Source organism: Zerene cesonia, chromosome 13 (genome assembly GCF_012273895.1).
Source record: "Zerene cesonia ecotype Mississippi chromosome 13, Zerene_cesonia_1.1, whole genome shotgun sequence".
NCBI lineage: Eukaryota > Metazoa > Arthropoda > Insecta > Lepidoptera > Pieridae > Zerene > Zerene cesonia.
The window spans coordinates 9,389,702-9,401,493 of NC_052114.1; the positions used below are offsets into that span (position 1 = coordinate 9,389,702).

The 11,792-nt window shown below is 31.2% G+C and overlaps 2 protein-coding genes and 1 long non-coding RNA gene across 3 annotated transcripts; 1 reads left to right on the forward strand and 2 right to left on the reverse strand.

Moving 5' to 3' along the window:
• Positions 1-120: 120 nt before the first annotated feature.
• LOC119831181 lies at positions 121-7,907 on the forward strand. The gene is made up of 10 exons (XM_038354466.1): positions 121-272; positions 455-669; positions 1,004-1,153; positions 2,062-2,150; positions 2,232-3,326; positions 3,526-3,815; positions 4,398-4,547; positions 5,199-5,286; positions 5,521-5,613; positions 5,996-7,907. Exons 1-10 carry the CDS (start codon positions 135-137, stop codon positions 6,106-6,108), a joined length of 2,421 nt encoding a protein of 806 aa, XP_038210394.1. The 5' UTR covers positions 121-134; the 3' UTR covers positions 6,109-7,907.
• Positions 7,908-8,149: 242 nt separating this feature from the next.
• On the reverse strand, positions 8,150-8,910 carry LOC119831182 (ubiquitin-like protein 4A). The gene is made up of 2 exons (XM_038354467.1): positions 8,742-8,910; positions 8,150-8,676 (listed from the first exon to the last, which is right to left on the reverse strand). The coding sequence occupies exons 1-2, from the start codon at positions 8,787-8,789 to the stop codon at positions 8,272-8,274; spliced, it is 453 nt and encodes a 150-aa protein (XP_038210395.1). The 5' UTR covers positions 8,790-8,910; the 3' UTR covers positions 8,150-8,271.
• A 1,955-nt stretch (positions 8,911-10,865) lies between these two features.
• On the reverse strand, positions 10,866-11,668 carry LOC119831133. The gene is made up of 2 exons (XR_005287883.1): positions 11,020-11,668; positions 10,866-10,950 (listed from the first exon to the last, which is right to left on the reverse strand). It is a non-coding gene; the product is annotated as an uncharacterized LOC119831133 (long non-coding RNA).
• Between the last annotated feature and the right edge of the window lie 124 nt (positions 11,669-11,792).

The window sequence follows — 11,792 nt, forward strand, 5'->3', positions numbered from 1 at the left end:
ATTTTTAAATAACAAAAATTTTCTTGGCTTGGCTTAGCGAACAGACAGTATTTTAATTTATTTATAGTGGCTGCACTGATTTGTTGTGCTATATGTCTTTGTCTAATGTCAAAACAGCAGTCAAACAAACGAAAATGGATTCTAGCTCATCTGAGGAGTCCGAAAATTTTAATTCTTTTAGTGAAAATGATTGTGATAAAACAAATTCCAATACTCAAACGAACATCACAAATAGTAGAAATAATATAATTCATAAGCTTTTTAATAGGGAGGTAAGTTATCATTTCAGTTTTTTCGAACAAACATTTCTTCGAGGTTTTGTTTTCAACTTAATTTTATTTAAAGTTTATTTCATATAAAAGTGTTTTCCTTTAATTTTAAAAGTGGATGTGTTGAATTTAATAAATTGATATATGTTTTACAAGATTAGAAATTTGCATTAAATTTATTTCAGATTTTTGGAAGTACATCTAGACAGTCAAATGAAAGAGGACGAAAGGTTTTCGATAAAATCCCTCCGCGGCTGCGATTTTGCCTTATGGATATTGTTCCTATTCAGTATTTGCGTCAACATGTTTTCATGGGATTCTCACAATGTGGGCAATTCCTTCTTAGTTTTACATATAGTTGTAATAATCAAGCTTATTTTAGAGAAAGCTCTAAATTCACGTGAGTAATATTAATATTATTTCTATTACATTGTAGCACACTAACAAATATCTGGTGCATTGTGCATTTAGAAACTTGAAGAAAATGTCAAGCTTATACAATTGATATTATTTTATTTAAGAGACACATTATTTATGCTGGAACATAATACATAGCTGTTTGTAGTATTCTGTACTGATAATATCCTAAAAAATAATAATTAATTTTTCTAAGAAATATGTTTACAATGACCTTTAAATATAGAACATAGGTATTATTAAGTTCACTGTTGTACCTATGTTCTAGTCTTTACTTACAAATAATTATTATTATTAATAGCATCATAATTCCACAGATTGCATTTCCTGTCATGGATACCAGGCAAAGTAGTGAAACCTGTCCACAGTGTGCCATTATTTGGAGATGACTGTGTGGACAGTAAGGTCACAATATCAATGGCACAGTGGAAGCATAACCCTGGTGTTCTGGTTGTTTATGGCATTGCGTAAGTAATCTGTTAAACTGCTTAATCCCATTTGTCATCAATCTTACATGAATCTGGTTTTTAACTGTCTTCATAAATGCATGAACTTTTCAATTTGATTCCAAAGCTGCTTTCCCTTCGGTCTAATTTTAATTATGTCCACTTGTGAAGACTTAAATTTTTACATTCAAATAAATAATATGCTATTACTAAAATTAAGCAAAACAAATACAGATTCTTAAATAAAGCAGTAAGTTTAACATATATTTATTTCTTACTTTTTGAAGGAGGATTTTTGTTGTTTATGTAGATATAGTTTAATTTTGATTACATGAATAGTAGATATATTATGTGATTATTGAACAGTAGTATTTTCTTTTTGTTTGAAGACAATTTTAAATGGAATACAATTGCATTTTTTGTATTTTGTATTTATAAATATTAAGCCCTAACACTTTAAAAAAACACTGGTTTGTTACACATGATAGCTCATGTCTAATTTGCATGGCGACATAATCTTATATTAACCATAAGACCCATCATAATATTTCTCTATTTGTTCTCATTGTGAACAAAAATAATCAGATTATAAATAAACATTTCATCCATGTGTAAAAATACAGAGCCTATTTGCGAAATTATATTATGCTTTTTATTATTAAAAAAAAATATTTAAAGATATGTTGATTTAAAGATTGTACAAAATTTTCGACTCATACTAGTTATGTAATTTGTTTCAAACTCAGACCATACTCAAGATCATCAATTATTTATTGCATACTTGGTTCAATGCCAATTTTTTTTTCTTCATAACACATTCCCTGCACATTTTCCAGTCCACTTTTAATAGTCTGCATGAATGAAATACAATACAATATGGTCCTTTAAATCCCAAATGATAAGGATTTATACAATGTTTGCTTTTTTAGGGATTCATGTTCGGAAAGATCCTACCTCAGTGTTATTGGAGTACCTCGTTTAGGTTGTAGAAAATGTTCTGCTATATCAAGGGAAGAAGGTATGTATTTATTCACTTTCTTTACATAATAATGGAACCATTTTAAAATTTTTGTATTTATATGGTTCATGTTATTCACAGATGATCTCAATTGGGGAAAGCGTTGTTTAGAACACAATTTCGCTATTCACACGAAATTTTTTTGCACATCAGACAGTAGCATGTATGAACCAGTTGTACAACTAGCATATTCAAATCAAATTATTATATATACGGACTTTATACATATTCTTGAGATAGATTTTGTTAAACCAGACCAAGATAGAAATGATATTGAAGATAACAAATTCTTATTAGATAAAGAGGAATTGAACTCAGTAGATATGAATCCGAGTACACCAGCTTCGGATTTCTCAGCGCCCTTCCAATCGCCGAAATATCAGAATAATGTTGTTCAGAACATTCTAGCTGATTTCTCTGATTTGGAAGTGGACCCTAACCAAATCTCCCGTCCAGTACATATGCCTGATATGATGGGCCAGGAATTGTGCATTCAGGCATCCTCTATTTCCCATAATTTAATGGAAGAATGGGAAGGCCCGTCCCCATCTATCAGAACTCTTATAAGCCCACCCTTAAGATCTCCAAGGAGAAGACCAGCAGAGAGCATGTCTAGATTCAATGAATCACATAGAGTTATTGCAGAAAAAGCGTACGAGTTTGTTGAAGAAGCTGAGACAAAGTGTGAAAAACTAAGCATGTTCAGAAAGAGACGCCTAGCCGATAAGAAATATGAATTCTCAGAAGATAACAATGAAAATATAATACCATTTAGAGTTTTAAGAAGTAATAGAAAATATTTTACCGGATCGACGAGTAAAAGCACGCGAACACCGAAGTCTCCATCGGTGGAAAGCGTTGTTTTAAGAGCTCATAATCAAATAAGTAGGCCACCGTCACCGACCACAAGTTCGGATTTAAAAAATCCTGGACTTTTATCACTCGAATCGGATAGAAATAGTGAATCGGAATACAGGGTGATGGAAATGTTGGACGATGGCTCTCTAAAAACCGTGTCTGTACACGATAATACCTCAAAAACCCTATCAGATTGTCCTGTCAGTGCCCAAGATCCATATTTAGTGCATTCGGAGAATTCGAAGTGCAGTAAATTCTTCACAAGGTATTTTGTTGAAAGTGATGATGAAATAACGTCTATTATAACGGATTCAGAGGGTAAGTAGTAACTGAATCGATGTTGTTTAATCAATATATCTTTTTTATATTTTGGTTATCTATATGTGAAGCAGCATTTTTATAGGACATCTACTTCAGAAATGGACTGTCTTAATACAACAGCATGAAAAAATTACAAGAACTTTCGGTTATCTTGTACTGTTCAATGAATTAAAAATTAATCCTAAAATAATTTCAGATGACTGTATTTCTGGTTACCATGTAGCCCTGCCCCTAACCGGACATGGGGCAGGCTATTCCCCCCTCCAAGCTATCGGTTCGGGCGCATGGGAAAGGCTCAGAGGCAGTTCCCCCCCTTCCTTACCCCCCCTCACTGTGAGAGCACAACAACGGTCATTGGACACTGAGTTGTTGTGTAACGAAGTTTGTGGGAGACTGTGCAAGATTAATGGCAAGAAATTCGTGTATTGTTTCGATTGGGGTTGCCATGTGATTGATGTTTGCCAGTCGAGCGGCTGTTTGTCTGGGGTGAGATTATAATATATGATGTAGTATTTAAAAATTATGCTATTTAATTGCTATGCGATTTGAAGAAATTGTGTGTTTAATATATAAATATTATGTTGTTATAAAATTTTGATCAGTTGAAATATTTGACTATTTTTTAATATAAGTATATATTATAAACGCTAAAGTTTGTTTTTACGCAAAAGTGCTGATAGTCTGGATTAGTATTACTTTTAATGTACAGGCTACTTGTAACCCGAGTACCATGCGAGTGTAGCCGCGGGTCTCTCACAAAAGTATAGCCTCTGTTCAGCATTTTATCTCCCGTCACAAAATGAACAACCCAATCGCAAACGTGAAAGAATGACAATCTAACAAACGTATTAAACTGTAAAATTGTCATAATTGGAAAAGAGCAACTACAGAGCTCCTTGCCGGCTCTTCTCCATAGAAACTGCTTTCAAAGCCAGTGGTAAATGTTTATTTGCTATGACGATTCAAAAATGCTTCTTTAAGAAATCTCATTGAATAAATATGTTTGAGTACGAATTATATCGCTTCGTCGCAATATGTATTTGTAACTTCCCATATTGTGTCATACAGCTGTGCGCGATGTGGCTCTGGGCGAGCGACGACAGGGAGCGCGAGGGGGGCGAGGCGGGGGAGGCGGGCGAGGGGGGCGAGGGGGCGTGTGACGCGTGCAAGGACGTGGCGTGCGGCTGCGTGCAGCACCGCCGCCAGTATGCGGCCGAGGTGACTTTACCGACACTACATCATTAGAATTAATTAATTGTTTTAACATAGTGTTTTCGTGCGTTTGATTATACTCGAGTATTATTTATGTAGAAATTGATAAGTTCACCAAGATTTTGAAGAGATTAAATTGCGTTTTAAATAAGTTGCACAGTATTTAATTTCTAAATGAATTAAATATATAAGAACACTCTAAAAAACGAAAAAAGGTGATTTCTTTACAATACGCGTTACAAAAGATGAGACTTGTCAAGCTTTAGTAGTCGATACTAAGCAGACAGTCGACTAAGAATAATGTTTACATAATTTGAACTATCTTTTCAAAATGTTGAAATCAAATCCGCAATTCTTGATGAGACAATAAAATACAAAACAAAATTGTTTTTTGAAGTGAAGTGTCACTTGAAAGGTGATACTAGACAACATTAGGATTTTATTATTTTTTTACAACAAATCTATTTGTTCTCTTGTCTAGTTTCCTCACTATATATTTGAAGTTTGAAAATAATATTATAAATCATATAATATTATATATATATTAAATCAAATACGAGAGAACCATAATAATATTTTAAATGGTTTGTAATGATAAATTATATTCAGTGGCATACTAGTTTTAATAAATTTTCAATTTATGGTAATACTTTTCAGTGTCTATTTGTATGGGACCTTGTTAGCGGAGTATATCGAACAGAGAGGGTTGCCATGACTGAAGACTCGAGCCAAGAGGGTACCAGAGGTATTATATATAATATACTTCTACTTATGAACCAAAATCTAATAATAATAGATCTTCACATAAACGACATGAATTATATATAGTATAGCGTTTCGAGTATGAAATACCAATTTTTTTTATTTTTTTTTTTATTTTTTAACGACATTTTAACTGAATGGCAATAATACTATTTTTTAAATTATTAACGATTTTAATATTAAATTAGCTTTAATTATATTACATATTTTTTATCAGTGCCTGGTGCGGAGCGTGCTCGGGAGTTGGCAAAAAAGCTAGGTGCCGTCAATATGCCGCCACACGATAATAGGCTACTCACTACACTCACTGGTAATTTTATTGTATTTATTCAATTAGCACGTAACGATATGCTTTTCGTTTACAAAACATTCCGTTACGCTTCAAAAGTTGTGTGTATTAATCTTAGAATAAGCTATGTGCCCAAAAACATATAATAAATATATATTATAATATAATAAATAATAATCATGCAAATATAATGGCCGAGACCTTATTATTGATATTTTCCTATTTTTTTTTTTTTTAACTAAAAAACAAGATATTTCTATTAATGTATTGGTTACTTATCAACAAATTAAATCAACAATAAATATGTCAATGTCTCACTTGCTATTTAATTATTATGTAAACGAATATATAACGATATATATTTGCTAACAAAATATAAATTGTATCTAATATTAACTTCCAGGCAAATCACTCAAAAGACTGACAGATGTAGACAACTGCGTAGAAATAACAAAAAACCACCCAGATAGCTCAGAGTCCGAATCCTCATCTGAAGAAGACAGTGACTACGACTGATTTTATACTTTATGCGCTATAGCCTTCCTGCTCAGATGTTATAGTGTGACAAGGACAAAGCATAATCGCGTGGAAACTAGAGTAGAACAACCATTTATCGAGTAGAAATGTATGTAACTACTAATAATTAGCCATCTTGGTATGTTAATGCGATTTCAATACAAACTTTGTTCGTTAGGAACAATGTTAAGAATTACACACTTATACAATGTTCAAATGACAATTAATGTCATATTCTTGGTCCTATTTAGGTCATTTGACGAAGATTGAATTCAGTTGAAGATTGGTCTTATCTGATCGCATATTGTTGTTATATACTTTTCAGAATGACTATTCACTATGTCTAGTTATCAAGGGTTCATTATTTATTTGAAATTTTTATAAACTCTCCATAATAACACATATTATATCCTTATTGAGTAGGTTGTGAATGTAGTGAGTTATATAATTACTTGTACCATTTGAAAAGGAATGTAAAATAAAAAAAAAACTTAAAATTTAATGTTTATTAATGTTTGAAAAACTTATCAGTAATAAACAACGAAGTGTTTAAAATATTGGCGTCAAAATTTTATATAGGCATTACAGTGTTATTTATTATATAGTCTTACTGCCATGTTAGAAAGCACTGCTTGTGTCTTAAATGATAGATAAGTTTTACAATATATGGTAGCTATACATCGTTCGACATTTTATAAAGTCGTATTCATGAAGTACATATATGGAACAGTATATATTTTAAGTCTATAGAACATTTACTTATCTTTTGTGAATCATTTGTAAATTAATAAATACACTTTTATTTTATATCACAAACTAAATTTTGGGGTAAATTTAAAAACCTTGTTTCATTAGTATTGTAATCTAATGTAGCAAGAAACTTATTGACATCACATGTTAAGAAAATACTATCAGAAGTTAGACAGTCCATTATTGCCTATAGCCTTAAAGTTTTACATTTTTTGAACAGTATTAGCTCAGAATAAAAAGTGGTATTACTTGGGATATACATATAGTTGATATATTATTAAATGGTAATATGAACATTATACCCCTTTTGAATAATGTGTAGTCACCATATAGGAAAACGGATGCACAATAACTTAAGCTGTTCTTAAACATATCTGAGTGTGTAGTATAATATTGTATGTTAATGTCCTTGCACTATATGTCTGAGGAGGTAAAAATGTAAAGTTATCAATACAGTGTGTTCTATGAACGTTTCGTATAGGAAAAAAAAATGGTTGTGTGTTTTGATACTGGTTATCTGTGTTAAATAGTTGATTTATTGCTTTCAATACAGCAATAATTATCTGGTCTTTGTATATAGATTATTTTAAGTTCTCAACTATGGTATATTATAACGCATAATCTACAAATTTAATGTGTGATATCTATTGTATAATGTTGATTCAAGTGCAATGCAATGAATGAATGTATTTCCACAGTTTTATGTAGTCACTGTAGTTTGTTAAAATGTTTTTGTCTTAAAGATTCAGTCTAAACCTTTTTTATAACATACTCAAGGTTCATTTTGTTTTCATGAAATTGGTGTCATCTTATTGGATTCAACAGTAAAATAATTTAAAAAAATGATTTAAGATACATTTATGTTGAAAGACGATCAGATTCAAATATCATTTTTAAATATATTAGTTTTAAAATTACTCAAAAATCCATAATGGATTTAAATATTGCATTTATTGAATTACCTGTATTGTAAGTCACTATGGAGTTAACTTGACTTGCCATTGAATTGTATAAATAGTAGATATTGTATCAATTAAAAGGAAACTCAAGATAATTGTTTTATTTAATACCCTAATTGTATTATATACAAATGATGCTGATACCTAGCCGCATTCCTGTGCCATGAAATAACTTCTTTTAGATGAATTGAGACCAAATATGAGTCAGGTATGGTTTTGAGTAGACATTCCCCATATGTAAGAACTTAATATTATACAATTTGAAGTAAATTGTGTTCATTTATAGTACAATTTTTAGATTTATTACTAGACAAATATTAAAATCAAATAAATTTTTAGTCTTTGTAATAAGTAATTTATTTCCAAATAATTTACACAAAATTACATCACCCATTTATGAATGTGGAAAGATGAAATATTTTCTTATAAAAAAAAATTAAATAAACTTATAAATTTACAAGCCAATAGCATCATCACACTCCATTTCTCCGTCGCTAGATGGTCTACTTTGGCCGGTTTCATACATTATACAATCCCATGCTAATCTTTCAATATCATCCCAAGACATTTTATCAAATTTCTCCTTTACAATTTTAACAAGATGTTGAGCGGTATTTTTAGCTTCTGCATCAGACATTCCCTTTTCTTTAAAGTATTTTGTGGAACCTTCCAATAGAGTCTCAGGCTTTCGTACAATGAGGTGCAACTTGGTACCGTTTTTTATAGCAGGATACGAACTAATAGTTTGATCATCAATTAGTGCTCTTCCCATATACAACAACTTTTGTAATGAAACAGATATTTTGTACTTAACAGCAATGTTTTTCTTTATTTCTAGAATTGTTGTTGTTGGTTCAACCTGTAGAATATAATGTTTTATTATTGTAATTGACTCTTCAATGGAAATAAGAAAAAAATCCTTACCTCAACGTTGAACTCCTCACCCTGAAGTTTCTTAATAGTCAGCTTCATGTTACTCGATTTTTAAAATTCAAATGTACTCGAACCAGAAAAATATATTATATTTATCGATATTTTTGACAAACTTGTGTCGTTATACACTGGTCAAGTGACAACATTGACATTTCGATTCTAAATTGACAAATGTCATAACTGACATAACATGTTTTTAAACTTTTTTTACAGAACCGTTTCATGCGATCTATTACACGTTTTTATCATTTATTCTCATAACGATTTAATAGAAGACGTAGAGACATAGCACAGAAACTCCGTAAATAGACTTTTATATTTACAAAACATACCTACATTTACTACATGATCATTTCGAAAAACATTCTAGATATGTATGTTATACACTCAGAAGTTAGAATGTCATTATGAGAGTGAGGTAAATTCAGAGACAGAAATGTAATGGTTTATGTTTGAGAATGAAAGTGCGCGCTATTATAAATTACAATATTGTTGTTATGTAACCTGTGAAATAATCTGTAGATATCCTTTAATTATGATCCTGAAAATTTATTATGATAGTGTAGCTTCATTACATTGTATAAACTGAAATTATGAAGAAACTCATGATATGTATTCATACAGATCACGATTTATAAGTAAATTAAACCCATAATCATAGATGTCAAAGTATGTAGGTAACTTGGTACATTCTGGCAAATAAATACAATTCGAATTTGTGATTGTTTAATTTTTAATCTCGTGATTGTTTGTTAGTTTTTAGGCTAGAAAGTGACTACCAGTGACTACTTATATAGGTATATACCATGAAGTCGGGTCAAGCCGTTCGCGCTAGTATAACTATACATTAAACAAGAAAATCTTAATAATTGGATCCAAACCGGGGGGGGAGGTTTGGATTTTTTTATTTTGTAGGACCGATGTCGGACAAATAACAAAATATCTAATCAAAGAAGAAGCTTGAAGTCATATATTTCATATTTTTTTTAATATTCACAACTTAAAGTGCTACTTCCTAACGGAAATAACCACGAGAATGTAAGAGTAAAAAGACTACAAATTACAATTTAAAGTTTCTCAATGTCGTAGAAAATTTAGTGAAATTAAAAGCCAAACTCTTTTGATAAATGCGAAACATATTTGACATCTGCACTAAATAAAAAAAATGTCATATTGATTTTTTCTGAAAATCTGGGATAAATAAAATTAATTACCTAGGAGATAAAGGACTCGATCTTCAATTTAAAAAACATGAATTTTAAAACTGAAGTACACTCTGCAACTTACAAGAAGAACATAGAAAGTAAAATAAAAGCAGAAATAAACACGGATTTTGCTTCCGACACTGTTTATTATTTCGACGAAAATGTTGAAGGTATACAAACAGCTGTTATTTCATTGGTATTTCCTATAAGCTTTATTGTCGGAAAACTTGGACAACAATTTTAATCAATAGATACACTACACAATTGCCAGAAGAAATGTATCTACATCAATCTGCTCTGTGGTAATGAATTATTAAAATAATGTGTTTAATGATTATTTTAATGATTAGTGGGAATTGTGCTAGTACATAATATTTAATCAAAAAATAACATTCAAAAATTAATACACAATTAATAGCATTTATACAAAATATGAGAAACTTGCATTTAGACAATATAATTTAATACACCAAGAAAACCTTTTTTATTCTGTAAGACAAACGAAGTAGCGGTACGAGTTACTATTTATAGAAATTAACAATTTTCCACTGAAGCTATCAGCCCGCTATCGCTTGCTTATTTCACGATCGATCAATAATCGCTCGAGTATATTCCAAAGCCACACAAATTTAGTAACAGCGCCATCTTTTATCACTAATGACAGTTTTTTTATTCCCCGGATGAAAGATACCGTGCTCCGTAGCCTAGGAAACGGGTGTAGCTACAACAACACAGTTCCAGTTACATAAAAAAGTATTTATCACATTCTTCTTTATAATTTCGTCACACAGTTGAGGTTTTTCTTAAAAAGTATTTTATAAGTAGGTGTAAAATATTAACAGTGATGAATATTGGCTGAATAGTATGGCTGGCAGGTTGGTTTTATTTCTATTTTATTTTCCAGTCTTCGACGTTTGATTCGGATGTTAATAAAACGAGTTACCTCAAAGACGACCGTGTCGATAATGATCCTTTTGTCTCCCCGTTTATTATCCCTAAAAAAGCAAGAAACCGATTACGTATCAACTTATCAATGCTATCGGGATAGGGGTGCGATATAGTACCTGGTACCGACTTTGTCACGCACACAGCGAAAAGCAATATATTGATATTCCACATACAGGGAGCGTCGATATATATAGAATTATCACAGGATTATCTCAAAAATAACAAATCAAAAGCATAATCAGCAAACAATAGCTAATTAACAAAAGCTCTTCTCAAATTCTCTTTCACAATCAGTGATAAAACACATGAATATCACGGACATATACTTAAAACAGTAGGAACCAACTGTTACAACAACAGCTATAAGCATATGCACATTCACCCATGCATGTAACACATAGACAGGTGGTGTCACCCAAGCGTGACACACCTGCACAACCCCACTATCACACCAACACATAACTCAGACAAAATAAGCTTCAGCAGTCAACAGTAGCATAGAAACGGTTGTTTGATCAATACTAGATAGTATTGTTACTGTGACTCACAATAATGCAGACTTGCCTTTGAAATTTTCAGTTATATGTGATATAATAATTGTGAAATATGTCTGAAATGGGCTTTGAGAATGTGTTTTATCTGGAAAGTGAGTGTTGTATTATTTGTGTAAAGGTACGGAGGGATGGTGTTGCCTGGAAACACACCTCGGATATTTCTCTCTCAGTCGGAGACAGATCAATAACATCTCTATCCGATGGGATGATGTTATGCCAAAGCTATAATAGCTTTATAATAACAATATTTTAATATAAATTGGTTATTCCAAATGTAACATAATGGGAAATAATGATCATAGGTTTCTTATATGATAAATTATTTTATTTTATCT